At 44.7% G+C, this 16,656-nt stretch overlaps 1 protein-coding gene across 2 annotated transcripts in view; it reads left to right on the forward strand.

The window, feature by feature from the left end:
• Positions 1–16,656, forward strand: part of VPS41 (VPS41 subunit of HOPS complex) — a 118,859-nt gene that overhangs the window by 93,847 nt on the left and 8,356 nt on the right. For both annotated transcript variants that reach the window (XM_060280561.1, XM_060280562.1), the window contains 8 exons: positions 1,347–1,491; positions 2,822–2,863; positions 2,984–3,034; positions 4,683–4,820; positions 6,599–6,653; positions 8,007–8,147; positions 10,064–10,200; positions 16,307–16,406. In XM_060280561.1, coding sequence (XP_060136544.1) covers positions 1,347–1,491; positions 2,822–2,863; positions 2,984–3,034; positions 4,683–4,820; positions 6,599–6,653; positions 8,007–8,147; positions 10,064–10,200; positions 16,307–16,406 — 809 coding nt within the window. The remainder of the gene's footprint in view (positions 1–1,346; positions 1,492–2,821; positions 2,864–2,983; positions 3,035–4,682; positions 4,821–6,598; positions 6,654–8,006; positions 8,148–10,063; positions 10,201–16,306; positions 16,407–16,656) is intronic.

Here is a 16,656-nt window from a genome sequence, read left to right on the forward strand (position 1 = left end):
ATGTGAATACCACCCTACTTCCCAATTCGAAATTAATTATTTAATTATTTTAACGCTTCAACATTATTAAAGGGCTGTGGTCCTAATCTCTTATTCGCCTAGTTATGTACTCTAACACGTAACCAATCTCGGATTCCCGTAGTTATGTTCTCGAGCCAGATATCATTCCCCATAGGCGACAGATGTACACCGTCATAGCGATAAAGGGCTGCTTCACTCTGTTTCAAACTTGGGTGTGAGACGACTCGGCCATTCAAGGATAACACTCTGCGGATCACAAAGGAATTCAGGCGCCGCCTGGTTCTGTTCAGAGCGATAGGGCAACGTCCATCGCGCCAAATGCGCCTCTCCAGCAAGGAGGACCAAAGCAGCGTCATCACCGGGCAGGAGTCCAATAGGATATCAAAGTCACTGAATATTTTCAATTTCAAGTCCACTGCATTACGGTAGGCAAGGTCATTCTCCCCTAGCTGCAGCACCAGCAGGTCAGGGTAGCCGAGTGAAGCAGCCCGGTTTTTGATGGTCGGCAGCAACTCGTCCCACCTCCGACGCAGGCGCGGAAGTGGCTTTCTCGGTGGTGGCGCCTGCCCTGTGGAACGCCCTCCCAACAGATGTCAAAGAGGAAAACAACTACCAGACTTTTAGAAGACATTTGAAGGCAACCCTGTTCAGGGAGGCTTTTAATGTTTAATAGATTATTGTGTTTTATTTTTCTGTTGAAAGCCGCCCAGAGTGGCTGGGGAAACCCAGCCAGATGGGCGGGGTATAAATAAATTATTATTATTATTATTATTATTATTATTATTATTATTATTATTATTATCATCTCAACCCAGTCTTGTCGTTAAGTTTTATCCTTGCTGGCCATGAGCTGCAGCCCAGATTTATTTGCATGGTTCCAGGAAGCCATAGTTTGGTTTACTGTGACATATGAACCAGGTCATCATGTTCCCACCCCACCCCCACCCAAAAGAAAGCCTTTATAAGGATATCTAGGTGAAGAGAAATACACCCCTACAAACATCCCTGTGTTGAAGTGCAATTCTTCACCGTTTGTGTGAAGCTTGTGACAACCTTTGAAATGTTTCTTGATGAGAAGATGGGCCATGGGTTATGGGTCATTGGTGTCCAGTACACAAGAACAATGAAGAACCGAGAATTGCATCCAATTACTTTTCTAATACATATATATATAAAGAAGGGAAGTATTTTCCATTATTCTAAATGATGGCCCAACGTTTAAGCAATTTGTGTCGAGCTTTTAGCAAAACTGTGAATGCTGGTGGATGACTTTTTCAAAAGGCCCACATCTAGGTCTATTCATAACGTGTGATCCTCTTTATCAGGTACACCTATGACCAACGCTACGGAAAGGCCCTTGAAATTTATCTCACACTGAGACATAAAGATGTTTTCCAGCTGATCCACAAACACAATCTTTTCAGCTCCATCAGGGACAAAATTGTTCTGCTAATGGAGTTTGATTCAGAGGTATGATGGCTTTAAAGTGGTGGGTTTTTTATATTTTTGGCTGTAAGAATTTTAGCAGAGAGGAAAAAATATTATTTAACCAAGTGAACTTCATATTTTGGATAAACTGATGTGTGAGAATGTCGACACCAAATGGCTGCATTGGTTATATTTTCACAAAACAATTTTTTACAGTGAGTTTGTTTTTACGCTAACACTTTTGGGGAAAAACATCTTTATTGTTTGACATTAAGGAAAAGAAAATGGTCATATAAACTTGGGGAAATCATATTTTGTGTGATCTGCATCCATAAATCTAGGTGGAAGAGCCAAATATAAACAGCAGGAATCCAGACATTGAGAAATTTGAAATAGGTCCTTTTTGAAGATCCCTATAACCTTCCCCCAAAAATATGTCACTTAATGAACCAAAGTGCTAATTGTTTGAAGAAACAGTTTTAATTTAGCACACATCACACATGTAGTGTAGATATTCTCGCCATTTCCCCTCCCCAATTTTCTGTTGGTTAATCTACTTGTGAAAGCTCTCCATTCTTTAACCTGTATTCAAAAAGTAAAGTTGTGTGCCTGGAAAAAACCCTCTTTGCTTTCAATCAATTGACCAAAAACTCTCAAGTGTTGGAAAAGCTTTGGGCAGGGAGTGTTAGAGGCACTGAGCATTGGAAGCTGCTTTCATTCATGTGACAGCAGCTGTTTCTCAAGTCTTAAGGCAGATGTAAGCATTTAAAATACGACCAACTCTGGGAGTATCTAGATGTTGTAGATTACAACTCCCATCACTGTTTCCTGGTTGAGCCATTCACTTCTCACTGCAATGAAAAGAGCAGAATAAGGAGTGTGCAGATCTGCAGCCCACTTTCTAAGGGTGAACATAGCCTTGGGATGAAAGCCACTAAAGATTGTGTTTAGTTTAATAGGAGTTTACACAGAGAATTTGCATTGTTACGGCTTTCACCTTTAATACGTGTTCTGTATGGGGCATCATTGATTATGCCAATATAGATCTGGCACCTGTGGCAGTCTTCCACTGCCAGCCAAATTCCGGAAAGCATTTTGCGTTCTCATCAAGCACCATCTGTCTTCGCTGGCCGCGGAAGCCCCACATACGCCGGGGCTTGTAGCCATAGACATTGTAATGCAACCAGCGAGCATCTCGTTCTTCCACCGACAGCCCTGCCCTCTCCTTCCCAACACACACTATAAACTGCATAGCCATTTTTGTTGTTCACAAGACAGAGTAAGTTCCTTCAAAATCTGTCTGTACACAGAACCGTGTTAAATTGTGATTTTACATATCTCTTATCTGCCGTGGACGTTTTGTTTGTTTTAGAAAGCAGTTGACATGCTTTTGGATAATGAAGACAAGATCTCTGTGAGTACAACCATTTCGTTATGTTATTGACCGACTCCTTCCTATCCCTCTCTGTGAGCAAGAGATTTGGCCCAGAAGCCAACTTTTCTTATCTTTCTGTATCTTATCTATTCCTCTTAGATTGATAAAGTGGTGGAAGAATTGAAAAACAGGCCTGAATTGCAGCATGTGGTAAGTGGCCGTTTAAGGTTTCCAGGCAGATTCCAGCAGGTGTGTTCCTGGGGCAACCGGAGGCACGAACTGATAAATATTTATCCTCAATGACAACTGAACAGGTCTCCAACTTCCAACAGCAAGGTTGCAATTGGCGTGGGGGAGAATACTTTCATAGCTGACGCTCAAAAGATGCTGGTTGCGGGGCGTGGGGGACATTTCATTAGTCACTTCAGTAAGGAACCACACTGAATAAAACAAATGGTTTGCCCACAAAATTTGTGCTCGCTAGGCCCTCTATAGCAGGCATGTCCAACAGGTAGATCGTGATCTACCGGTAGATCACTGGATGTCTGTGGTAGATCACTGCTAGATCACTGGCACCCAAAAAAAAGCTCACCCAAAATTTTCCTCCTCCCTAAAAGAAGCTGAACAACTATGACCTGAAGCCCTAAACAAAAATGGGCCTTCCTCCCTCCTAAATAAGCTCAACAAGTTTGACCTAAACCCCCCAAAACAGGGCTTCTCTTCCTTAAAAAAACTCAACAGCTTTGACCTGAACCCCCCAAAAGGGGGTAGATCACTCCCAGTTTTTAACTCTGTGAGTAGATCACAGTCTCTTGGGAGTTGGCCACCCCTGCTCTATAGCATTCAAACCAAGTGGGCTCCAAGAGTACTTCCATGCAGAACCCACAGGAGACCCACTGCCTTGTGAGGTAGGTGAGGAAGCACAAGGTCATTTGACTCAGGATGCCTTCCGAAAACAGGATAAGTGAGGCACCGGGCTTAGGGAAGGAGGCATGAGGCTCTGGCAGGGTCTTAGAGCCCTCCCTCCCTCTTCTCAAACTGGGAAAGTGCTAATTAGGCTTTCGGAAGGAGGTTGGAGGACTCTAGGACCCTGTCAGAGCCTCTCTCATAGAATCATAGAGTTGGAAGAGACCACAAGGGCCATCCAGTCCAACCCCCTGCCAAGCAGGAAACACCATCAAAGCATTCCTGACATATGCCTGTCAAGCCTCTGCATAAAGACCTCCAAAGAAGGAGACTCCACCACACTCCTTGGTAGCAAATTCCACTGCCGAACAGCTCTTACTGTCAGGAAGTTCTTCCTAATGTTTAGGTGGATTATCTCAGGTTTGCTGAGATAATCAGGGTACGGAGCCCTTGCTGGACAGGAGTGGAGGGTGAGAGGCGTGTTTAACTACCTTCCGCTGATTCCCCCTTGCAAATGCCAACCACTCCCATCTCCTCTGGCCGTTGGCTGTGCTGGCTGGGGGCTGATGGGAGTTGGAAGCAACCTCTTGAGTCCAGCATTCAAGCCACATTTGCAGCTAGATTTGCTCCTGGTTTCAGAGGAATAAAGTAGTGCCTGGAATGAGGTTATTTGTGAGAAGAATTGCTTGGGCTGGGGAAAGTTAAGCAGCTCTTTCCCACTATGGATAATTTGATGCAATCTCCCCACCACCACCACCACCACCATAAACACACAACCACTTCATTCCCCATGTCGGTGTCGGTCAGCAATGGTAGAGGGGTCTGTAACATCGGGACGCAATAGTATTTAACTCCCGTTTCCTTGGGGAATTGTGCTTCTGGAGCGCCTGTTTGGTACTATGGCCATATCATGGGTGTTTCTGTTTTTTCATTCTTCGGGTCGATTTCGTAGTACTTGCACAAGCTGTTCAAGAGAGACCATCACAAAGGACAGAAGTATCATGAGAAACAGATCAGTCTGTATGCTGAATATGACCGGCCAAATTTGCTTCCATTTCTCAGAGACAGCACTCATTGCCCTTTAGAAAAGGTGAGGAAAATCCTTTCCCCTTTCTTTTTCCTTGTTAAATAATAAAGATGTTGGTGTTTGGGGGGTGGGTCCCCCCTTTTTCCTTTCCCTCCTCCTTTTTCCAATTGCAAGGTTGTTGTTTTTCCATGTCTTTGTCACATTTGAGTTGATCTCAGCAAAACTATTACCGACTGTGGCTTTTCAGTTTGTAATTGTGACCCGACTTGTCCTGGCTACTCTGTATGTTACGCTGCCATCTGCTGGAAAGCATGGAAACCACATTGGTTTAGAGATCTTGACTTAAAGAGTACCGTGATGACTCAGAAATGTTTTTCATCCTCTTCTTAATTTTCATATTATTTGAGTTTTTAATATTTCATTTTTCCCCTGATTCTGTTCACTCTGCCAGATGTTTTTGTTACAATTATGACTGAGGCTTGGTGTTTGTTAGGTGAGTGTGGAATGAAATGCAGGAATATATCTGTCTGGGCAAGGGACATCTTTATTATTGTAGGGACAACCTAGGACATAGCTGCCAAGTCTCCCGTATTCCCCAGGAAACCCGTTTTTCCAGCCATTCCCAGCTGGAAAAACGGATTTTTTTTTCTTCCCGGTTTACTTACCGGCCGGGGGAGGCTCCTTCTGCGCATGTCTGGAGTCTCTGGACATGCGCAGAAGCGATTTCTGGCGCGGCGGCCATTTTGGAACTGTGTGGAGCATGCTCAGAAGCGACTTTCGATGCTACTCTGCCCAGTTCCAAAATGGCCGCAGCGCGACTTCCGGCGTGGCGGCCATTTTGGAACTGGGCAGAGCAGCATCGAAAGTCGCTTCTGAGCATGCTCCACCCAGTTCCAAAATGGCGGCAGCGCTACTTCCGGTCTGCCGATCCCTTATTTTTCCGGCAGGAACTTGGCAGGTATGACCTAGGAGCCTCACCCCAAGTCAGACCATTGGTCTTTCCAGTTCAGTACTGTCTACATATGGTGTTTCTCCAGCCCTGGGTCGCCAGCTGCTGTTGGACTACAACTCCCATCATCCTTAGCTATCAGGACCAGTGGTCAGGGATTATGGGAACTGTAGTCCAACAGCAGCTGGGGACCCAAGTATGAGAAACACAGTGCCTGGCAGTTGCTCTGCAGGCCTTCAGGCAGGGGACAGACCTACCTGGAGATGCCAGGGATTGAACCTGGGGCCTTTCAGCATGCAGAACTGAAGCTATAATCCCAGTAATTAATCACATAGGCATGCAGCCCCTTTGCCCAAGAAGCTCATCCTACCGGTATTTCCACAACAGCCTCTTGAGGTGCACGAGGGATAGAGAGCGTCTGGCTCAATTATGCTGCACAGACTAGTATTAAACTGTGGAGTGTCACATTTCCTTTCCACATGTAGGAAGGGAAGCATTAGCTTCTGTACGTGGAGCTTGATTTAAAAAAATTCAGGAGATTCTGTAGTTATGAAATATACTTTGGAAAACCTTTATTTGGGGAACAATGCATGACACATGGTAGTGTTGTTCTTTAAGAAACTCAAGCAGATGTTGGCTGTAATTGCTTTTCTTTTATTCTTAGTCCAGATTTTTATAAATATTTACCGTTTCTGTTACATGAATTATGTGCCTTTAAAGAAAAGTACTTTGGGAGCACTGGTGATATTTTCAGGCTGTTATTCCACTGGACTGGGTGTGACTTATTTCTGAGTAAACAGCTATAGGGGCTGTGCTGCTAATTTACGGCAGAGACAGGCTGGTTGATAACTTAAGTTGGGGTCATATTAATTTTCTCCTTTCGAAATCCCAGGCTCTTGAAATCTGTCAACAAAGAAACTTTGTAGAAGAGACAGTTTATCTTTTGAGTAAGTAGCTGGATCTTGATTAATAGCAATGACTTGGTGGGTTTGTTTTTATCAAAAGGCGACATCCACAGCTCATTATTTCGAGGAGCAGGTTCTTACATTGTATCCCTGCTGATCCTAAAAGCTCATGGCCAGGCAAGGTGTCTTACCCTCCCCCCCAACCCAGAGATATTAAAACCAATATTATGATCCCATACTGGTGTAAGCTCTAGGTAAAAAGGTAAAGGTACCCCTGACCATTAGGTCCAGTTGCGGATGACTCTGGGGTTGCAGTGCTCATCTCGCTCTATAGGCCGAGGGAGCCGGCGTTTGTCCACAGACAGTTTTTACGGGTCATGTGGCCAGCATGACTAAGCCGCTTCTGGTGAAACCAAAGCAGCGCACAGAAACGCCGTTTGCCTTCCCGCCGGAGTGGTACCTATTTATCTACTTGCACTTTGACGTGCTTTCGAACTGCTAGGTTGGCAGGAGCTGAGACCGAGCAACGGGAGCTCACACCGTCGTGGGGATTCGAACCGCCGACCTTCCGATCGGCAAGCCCTAGGCTCTGTGGTTTAACCCACAGCGCCACCCGTGTCCCTAAGCTCTAGGTACCATCTATCAACTCAGACATAAAAGTCCTGCACTGGTTTTGAAAAATGCAGATTCTTAAGACTGTGGCAGATGGAAGGATGTTGAGATTCCTGCATTGCAGGGGGCTAGATGACCCTTGGGGGTCATTCCCAACCCTTCAGATCCATGATTCCATGTCAGATTGTCACAGTCACCAGTGCCATGTATGTGCATGTCCTTGCTCCTCAATGATGGCCATGGCTGTTAAGGAGATGCTGTTGAGCCTGACCCTGTCCAGGGTCCTTTTGTCCTGCAGGGCAGTTCAGGTTAAAACCTTGCAGGGGCACATCCTAATTCTGAAATGGCCTGTGCTGTACCTTGTAAGTGCGTACTGAGCTTCCCAGCTCAATCCTATGCATGTTTTCTCAAGTCCCATTGACTTCAGTGGGGCTTATTTCCTAGTACGTTGGTATAGGATTGCAACCTTAGTCTGTTCTCCCCCCTGCCCCCCAAAAAGGAGAAGTCTGGCTTTAGTTGTAGGATGAACCTGCATCTCTGGACACAATCACAAATGTAGCAAGCAACTATTAAGACATACACAGGACCCATGTATTTCAATATGATTGAAATATATTGCTTTAATTTAGACATCTACTCATTCGTGTTATTAAAATATAAGCCGTAAGTGGGAAATGTTTTAGAGAATATAACAGAGGACATTGTTTTCGCCTAAACCCTGAGGCCTAGCTTAGCTTGGTGACGGTAGGCTGTTCTTTCACAATTCCTGCTTTGTCATTTCAGGCAGAATGGGCAATAGTCGAAGTGCTCTGAAGATGATCATGGAGGAATTATATGATGTGGATAAGGCTATTGAATTTGCTAAGGAGCAAGATGATGCGGAATTGTGGGAAGATCTCATCTTGTATTCCATTGACAAACCACGTAAGCAAAGTAGTCCTTGCTCAATTAATTTACTGTGTGCGCGTGTGTGTGTGTGTGAGAGAGAGAGAGAGAGAGAGAGAGAGAGATTTTAATTAAGTGTGAAGCAGTGAAAGAATATAATTTATCCCTCTACAGTAGAAAAACAATATAGTCAGATTGATTTGGGATTAATGCCAGCTTGCATGGGTCCAGAAGTCTGAATTGCAATGTAATGATTGGAGTATTACAGCATACTGAGGGGGGAAATGTCCTGTCATCCTGCCGCATCTGGCAACTGATAAGCATAAGTAATTACATTATTCCACAGCTGCTGGCGCATGTGCTGTTGGCTGACAAATTGAGTGAAATGCTAGCATGTTTTTCTATCTCTGCATCTTCACTGCAAAGGTCTTCAAAAGTTGATTATTACACATCTTTGTTTCTTAAGTATTGTTTTAAATGAAAAGGCAGATGATAGGCCAACCAAGGGCACCTGTCCACAGGTGTGATGCCTTGGCTGAGCTGTGAGCTGCTTTGATGGAATGGCATTGTAATCAGCAAGAGTGTTCACAAACAGTCCAGCTCCCATGAGGAACATGAAAAGCCATTGCGGCTGGGGGGCGAGGCGGGGAATTCACCCCACAGTGTGTAGGAACAGAAGGACCTGTGTGAAGGCAGGTGGAAGCTGAGAAGAAAGAGGTGATTTATGAAAAAGTGGATGAGGTAGGAAAGCTAAGTGACAGGATCTAGATAGGATAGCTGAAGGTGGAGGCAGAGGAGCCTTGGACTGAGAAATAGTGATCTGGAGGAATCAAAGATGATGTAGAACAGGGGTGGCCAACTCCCAAGAGACTGCGATCTACTCGCAGAGTTAAAAACTGGCAGTGATCTACCCCCTTTTGGGGGGGTTCAGGTGAAGGTTGTTGAGCTTTTGGGGGGAAGGAAAGCCCTGGTTTGGGGGTTCAGGGCTAAGTTATTGAGCTTTTTAGGGAGGAAGAAGGCCTGTTTGGGGGGAGCCAGTGATCTGCCAGTGATCTACCACAATTGCCCAGTGATCTACCGGTAGATCACGATCTACCTGTTGGACATGTCTGATGTAGAAGAATGTGGATACTTATAAAAAAGGGAGACGGGGGGAAGCATCACAAGGAAAGAGGCAAAGACAATGCTGGAAAGTTTGCAGATCAGATGGTGTGTGAAATGCAGAGCCCTGTGTGAATTTAGGGATAGAGCATGGAAAGGTCTGGTGGAAAGAGGAGGAAGGAAGGTTGTCAGCATCATTGTCTGCCACAAAGATAATTGAGAGTCCCAGGGACTGCAAGAAAATCAAACCTATCCATTCTGAAGGAAATCAGCCCTGAGTGCTCTCTGGAAGGACAGATCCTGAAGCTGAGGCTCCAATACTTTGGCCACCTCATAGGAAGAGAAGAATCCTTGGAAAAGACCCTGGTGTTGGGAAAGATTGAGGGCACAAGGAGAAGGGGACAACATAGGACAAGATGGTTGGACAGTGTTCTCGAAGCTACCAACATGTGGGAGGCAGTGGAAGACAGGAGTGCCTGGTGTGCTCTGGTCCATGGGGTCACGAAGAGTCGGACACGACTAAACAACAACAACAAAATGAGGCCCTGTTACTGGTGCTTGTAGAACCAAGAAATAGTTCAGTAGAATATCTCAAGTTTATTGCAACTTGTTTATATGGTATGCGGCCTTTATTTCTATGCATAGCTTTATAAAATGTAAATTTGAAAACTAGGCCTCTTGCTAGTGAGATCTCTCCCACTTTAGATGTGCCAGCATACTGTTTCCTTTTCCTTTCCTTTTTTTTTTAGAGAGCAGTACATGCAGTTAAGAGACTAGGCCTGTCTCCGAAGAAAGGCAGTTCAACATTATGTTTAGGTTTCAGGTTACACAACCCCCCCTTTGTGTTTCTACAGCTTTTATTACCGGCTTGTTAAATAACATTGGGACCCACGTTGACCCCATCCTCCTGATCCATCGCATTAAGGAAGGCATGGAGATTCCAAACCTGAGAGATTCACTGGTAAAAATTCTCCAGGATTATAACTTACAGGTAACTTTTACTGCTTTTCAGTGTCCGTTCTTCTCATTCCACCATCAGGCATGAAGAATAGAGGGAGATCAGTAATTTTAAAGGAATAGAATCAAGCTAAAAGAAAAATCATGCTATGAAGGTTTCTTGTGCTGTAATGCTGAACCATTTTTTATATAAAAAATGCTGCTGCTGTTACTACTTTTGTGATGTGACCATTCTCATAACACAGCCTCACAAAAACTTTCTGTGGCCTCCCTGTTTACTGTGGCTGAGGTAGTGACTTTGTGAATTCAAGGCAGAGCTACTTTCCCCACCTAAGTCAAAGGTCAGCGCACCACTGAAGGGTATCCCCATCTCTTCTCAACCACTTGACAGCAGGATGGGGACCGAGTCTGTGCAGCTGCTATTTTGTAGTTGATGGCAGCACAAGTGGATTATGTCCCATGTTTTGGTGGGGCATCAGTGGATCTCAGCACGCACCCCCACCCCCCGCACCCCCGCTTCCTAATCTTTAATTCCAGGACATTTGGGGTATTTCCTTCCTCGCCACAATCCTCCTGAAAATGGTCTATTTTATTTAGAATGCTCATCCTGCTCTGTAAACCCACAAGTCTCTCAAAGTGGCTTACACATACCTGCCAAGTTCCAGCCCGAGAAATAAGGGACCGGACTGGAAGTAGCAGACCGGAAGTAGCGCTGCCGCCATTTTGGAACTGGGCAGAGCATGCTCATAAGTGACTTTTGATGCTGCTGTGCCCAGTTCCAAAATGGCCGTCGCACCAGAAGTCGCACTGCAGCCATTTTGGAACTGGGCAGAGCAGCATCAAAAGTCGCTTCTGAGCATGCTCCGCCCAGTTCCAAAATGGCCGCTGCACCAGAATAAACCGGGGGAAAACAAAAAAATCCGTTTTTCCGGCTGGGAACAGCTGGAAAAACGGGGGTTTCCCGGGGAATACAGGAGACTTGGCAGCTATGGGCTTACAAAGGATTTGCACAACACAGTTGCATTCAAGAAGACTTGCACCTATATTCAAAAGAACACAGCACTGGGGGTTTTCAGGACAGCCTCCCCCCCCATAGTCATTCTTGATATTTCCCCCAACCTCTGCTTAAAAACCTCCACCACCTCCCGAGGGAGTCTGTTCCACTGTCAAACAGCGCTTACCGTCAAAAAGCTTCTCCTGATGTTTAGTTGGGATCTCCTTTTTTGTAACCGTCTTATATTTGTGCATCGGGTTCTTCCTGCCTAAGTGCAGAGCCTTACATTTATCCCTATTCAAGTCAAGTCAATGTTTATTACGGCAAACAGCCAGCATATTAAACCAGAAATTCTGCATAATTCTCTACATGAACAATAAAAGCAACTGATATGGGGTTTTAACAGCCAATATACAATACTTAAAATACAGGTCCAGCGGAATAAAACACCATAAAAGAATAAGAAATTTAACTAAGAACTGTAGCCGCAATATCATCATCGGAGGGCAGGTCAAATTGTTATAATATGTTATTCAATAAAAGAGATTTACGTTTTTTAATAGCTAAGGTGCAGAATTTGGCCACAGCGTAGGATACTGAGCTCAAAGAGTCTTCCAGAAGGAATTTGCGTAACGTTTCGGGGGAAAATTCCAGATAATATTGCAAGGGTGTGAATTTAGATAATAGGGGTAAAATGAGTCGCAATGGTTCTTCATTATAGAATTCACAGAATAGAAGAATGTGAATAATAGATTCCACCTTGTTGAAGTTCCCTATTGAAGTTCATTTTGTTATTTTGGGCCCAATCTGTTACGGTCATCTTGAATCCTGATTCTGTCTTCCGCAGCATTATAAAGACATTGAACAAGGAGGGGCCCAATGCACAGATGATCAATGTAATTCCAAATCATAGCTATGGCCCAGGTGATATTGTTACCCAGACTTGCTTTGCTTTAAGCCCTGTGCCTCAGGGGCTCGCTACTGTGTTTAGAGAAGCAGCATGAAGATCTCTGAATTTAGCAATGCCGTTGTCATCTTTGGTGGGAATGATTTAAGCCTGCCTAATAATGATGGCAGTGCTATGAGTTGAAGGCGTTCCAATATTCATGGCAGGGCAAGACAGAGTTGTCTGTCTGGAATTAAATAGAAAGTAAGTTAAAGCTGCATTCTAAAAGTGCTTGTAGTTTATATCTCGCTCTTCAATGAGATGAATATTAAATCATAAATAAAGTAGACTACTGACAGCCGCAGTTTAATTTATATAGCCATAAAATTGTGCATTCTCTTAAAGTGGAGCCACTCGTGCATCAAAAGTGACACATGCCTGGGAGCAGTGTTTAGCTAGAAGAGAATAAATTGCTGTTCCACTGGCAGTGTTTTCTTATTATAATTAAATCACAATTGGAACTCTGACAAGCCTGCCAGAATGAGCAAGATTACATTGAAATTTAGGCAATAAAACAGTAATTTCCTAATGTCGACTCCTGACTATATATATAGATATATATGAGAGAGAAGTATCCTGTATTTTCAGCACCTGTGCTTTGGAAAGCTTTTGGGCGAAATCAATATTTTGCTTTCACATATAGATTAAAAACAAAAACAAAAAAATGGCCATTTACCCAGGGTCAGCTGTAGGATTTTTCAGTTAAGTTTTGCATCTCTCTCCATCCCGGCTCTGCTTCCCAAATCAACCAGGGCCATCAACACAGCCCCCAAGCCCCCACCTTCTTCTCTAGCCCTGGCTTCCCTGCCTAGTCCTGCCCTTTCTGTTGCTGAATTCCAAGCTGGCAGTTTTGCTAACAGAAGAAGGGAAGGGTGTGTGTGTGTGTGTGTGTGTGTGTGTGTGTGTGTGTGTGTGTGTGTTTTATCTTGTGGTTACCACCCAATTTCAGGGTGCTTATTCTACCACCACACACACATGAACACTTGCACACACATAACCATGGATATTTATTTATTTTATAACAAATACTTGTATGTCGTTATTCATAATTTTTAAAAAAAAATCAGAGCGGTTTGCAACAGTTATACATAAAGCCAAAAAGAGAGCCAGTGCAGTGTAGTGGTTAAGAGCGGTAAACTTGTAATCTGGGGAACCAGGTTCACATCTTCGCTCCTCCACATGGCAGCTGCTGGGTGACCTTGGGCTAGTCACACTTCTCTGAAGTCTCTCAGCCCCACTCACCTCACAGAGTGTTTGTTGTGGGAGAGGAAGGGAAAGGATAATGTTAGCCGCTTTGAGACTCCCTCGGGTAGTGATAAAGCGGAATATCAAATCCAAACTCTTCTTCTTCTCAAATAAAAATTTTAAAATCAGAAATCAGATAACTGTTATTACAGACTTCCCCAGCTGCAAAGGCAGAGAAGACCTTTATTTGACATGTTGGCATCCCACCTTTCTTCCAAGTTGGGATTCAAGGCATTTTAAAAGCATCCTTTTTCAAATATGAAGTAATAAAAACAAACCAGTGGTGAAAGCACAACAAAACACATTTAGAACCAGCATTAAAATTCTGTTGTGGGCAGCATCGTCACTTTTCTGCCTTGCTCAGACCACACCTGGAATACTGCGTCCAATTCTGGGCGCCACAATTTAAGAAGGATGTGGACAAGTTGGAAGGTGTGCAGTGGATGGAGACTAAGATGATCAAGGGCCTGGAAACCAAGCCTTATGAGGAGCAGTTGAAGGAGCTGGGTGTGTTTAGCTTCAATTCTGACAAGGCCCTACACTAGAGAGTGGGCAAGAACCAGGTCTGGCTAGTCACAGCTTCATATTAGCCCCAACATGTCAGTATGGGACCAGCCACTAGCAGAGGTGCCCCCTATGTGTGTGGATTTTGGAAATCAAAATGCACAGAAGTAATATCCAGAATTAAAGCTGTCCCGTCACTTAAGATCCAATTAGAGAAATGTAGCAATTAAATAGATAACACTAGTGTAAAAGAATTGTCCCTTGAGGCTACACCTCATAGATCAGATTGAAAAACTGATTACTGGCCATTGCCAAGGGGCCTAGAAATCACTTTTTATGTTTTCAACTCAGATCCTTTTGACCTGGCAGGCTGTATACAGCCCCCAAGACATTCATTCCCAGTGGCTCTTTACCTCCTGTTGGTCTCACAGTCTTGCCTGGGTAATTTATTGTTGTGCCACATCTATGCCACACGAGGAGATGGAATAAATGCAGGGTGAGATCTGCAGTGGTGCTTCCTATAGCTTTGTACCAATGAAACATTTAGTAACTGATCTCTAACGTGTTCTCACGACCAGCCGAAACATAAAGCTACATGATGTGCTCAAAGTGTTTTGTCTACAGGGAGTGCCATAGCATATCCCCCCCCCTTGCATTTATTGCTCCCCACTCCTCCTCACTTCTTGCTGACACTTTGAAGGTGAGCTTTCATGTCTGTGTGGGTCTGTGTCCGTGTGTCTCCCCATCACAGCTGAGTCTGTGCTTTCATTTTGCAGTGACTTCCGAGTTGATGCATTGCATTCTTCCCCACAGAGAGTCCCTTCACAGTCAATATTTCTGGGCATTTTAAAGGGACGCAAGGCAGAGCATGGGTCTGCCTTTTGCAAAAGAGGCTCTGTTTGTTGCCCTCCGATCAATATGAAGATAACAACCTGGAACATTTTACATTTCCACCTCTCTGGGGCCAGCGCACACAGCAAGGGCAAATTGCATCCTACTGGGTTCTGTTTTAAAACCAGTCTGCAAAAGTTGGCCAAGTGGCCACTAGGAGGCGTGTCACCACCTGCTTAGCACATGGTTGCAGCTCTGCCTGAAGGCAATGTTAGTTCAGTGAAGTGGGGCTTTTTTGTTGGAGAGGGGCTGTGACTGTTCCCTGTGAGATCCTGCTTTATTTAGCTCATCCAGATGGTTGGTATCTTTCGGGAGCTGACAAAGCAAAGCATTTGCTACTTCAGCTTCCAGGGAGTAGCATCCAAAACGACACCTCTGCTGTGCTCATCCTTTAGGCCTTGTCCAAGGGGATCCTACAGGGCCGCCTCAAGCCGGTCGGGCGCCGTGGCACGGAGATCGCTCCGGCGCCCCCACCCTGGTGGGCGCGCACAGCATGGCTTCCACGCGGCTTCGCCACGCAGCGCCCTCCTGCCGGCCCGCTGCCCTGGCGCCCCGCGCCACCGAGACTACCCCTAGAGCCGGGCCTGGGATGCTATGGGGGGTATGAGAGAGAAAGCAACCATGGCAGTTCAAAAGGGAGGGGAGAGGAGTTGTGTCCTTGACGGCTGATCTGCTTGCACAACAGACTTCCACTGGCACAATGGAACAACTTCTCCTTCCTTTCCCCACCCCACAAACCCCACCCACAGAATCTGCCCCTCCTTATCAGATTTACGGGGTGCATGGGGAGATGAGAGGAAGTCCTGTTGCGTGAGTAGAGCTCCGGGCAGCGTTGAGGACAGTCCTGCGTAGAAAACAAACACAAGACATGCAACACAAGCTGAATAATATTAATAAAAGGCTCATTGATTTCTGGCACATCTAACCCTGTCCAGTTGTACCTGCCTTTTGCAAGTAGTCTGGAACATTGGTCACACTGCCAGTGGAAGTGGCTTGGTTCCTGCGATTCACGAGATGAAGAGCTCCGCGTGACTTTTTTCTCTTTTACTGGCTTAATTTTTCACTTTTCATTTTCATATTATTCTTTGGAACAGCTTGTGGTGCATCTGTTAGGGTGGAACAGTCCCACTCATGGAGTCCCCGTCCCCCCGCTTTGCAATACAAAGCTCTGTGTTAGGTCCTCTAAGAAGTAGCTTTGACAAGGGACACAGGGCCTGTTGTGGTCACCAAATCATTTTGTTACTGCCCAAAGTCCAGAAGGGTTGCTGTTAAATATTGTGATCAAGCATGTGAAAATTTACCGGGAAAGGACTATTTTAAGGAAATTATCCCATCCAATAGCTGCAGGTGCCCACAGCAGGGCACTAGGATAACTAATCTATAATTTTGATAACTGCATTTTGAGGCTCCCGGTGAGTCATTACCAAAAAGCTTTACTAGTAGGAGAATGGGCCTCGGCAGCAAAGAATAATGTAAAACATGTAATTTCAACTTCTGCATCACATGAGAGTGAAAACCAGCTGAAGCATTGTCACAGTGTTGCATCCACTTGCGCCTTAGATTTTGCTCCGGGAGGGGTGCAAGAAGATTCTTGTTGCTGACTCACTTTCCTTGCTGAAAAAGATGCACCGAACACAGATGAGAGGAGTCCTTGTGGATGGTATGTTTAACGCATCTCTGGAAATTTCTGAAGCATAATAGTTTCCATTGCTCACATCCAAACTTTTGGGATTACTTCCATTTTATTAAGTTATTGACATATCCTAAAATGTAGGTTGCAGTATGTGGTTCTTAAATCTTTATTGGACTTTTTACTGTGGGATTACCTTTATTAGTAACAAAACACACGACAGAAAACATCTAAATACCTGTGCAAATTTTGTATTATCTTATTTAGCTTGCAAAATAGT

The sequence above is a fragment of the Zootoca vivipara genome, chromosome 12 (assembly GCF_963506605.1).
Source record: "Zootoca vivipara chromosome 12, rZooViv1.1, whole genome shotgun sequence".
NCBI lineage: Eukaryota > Metazoa > Chordata > Lepidosauria > Squamata > Lacertidae > Zootoca > Zootoca vivipara.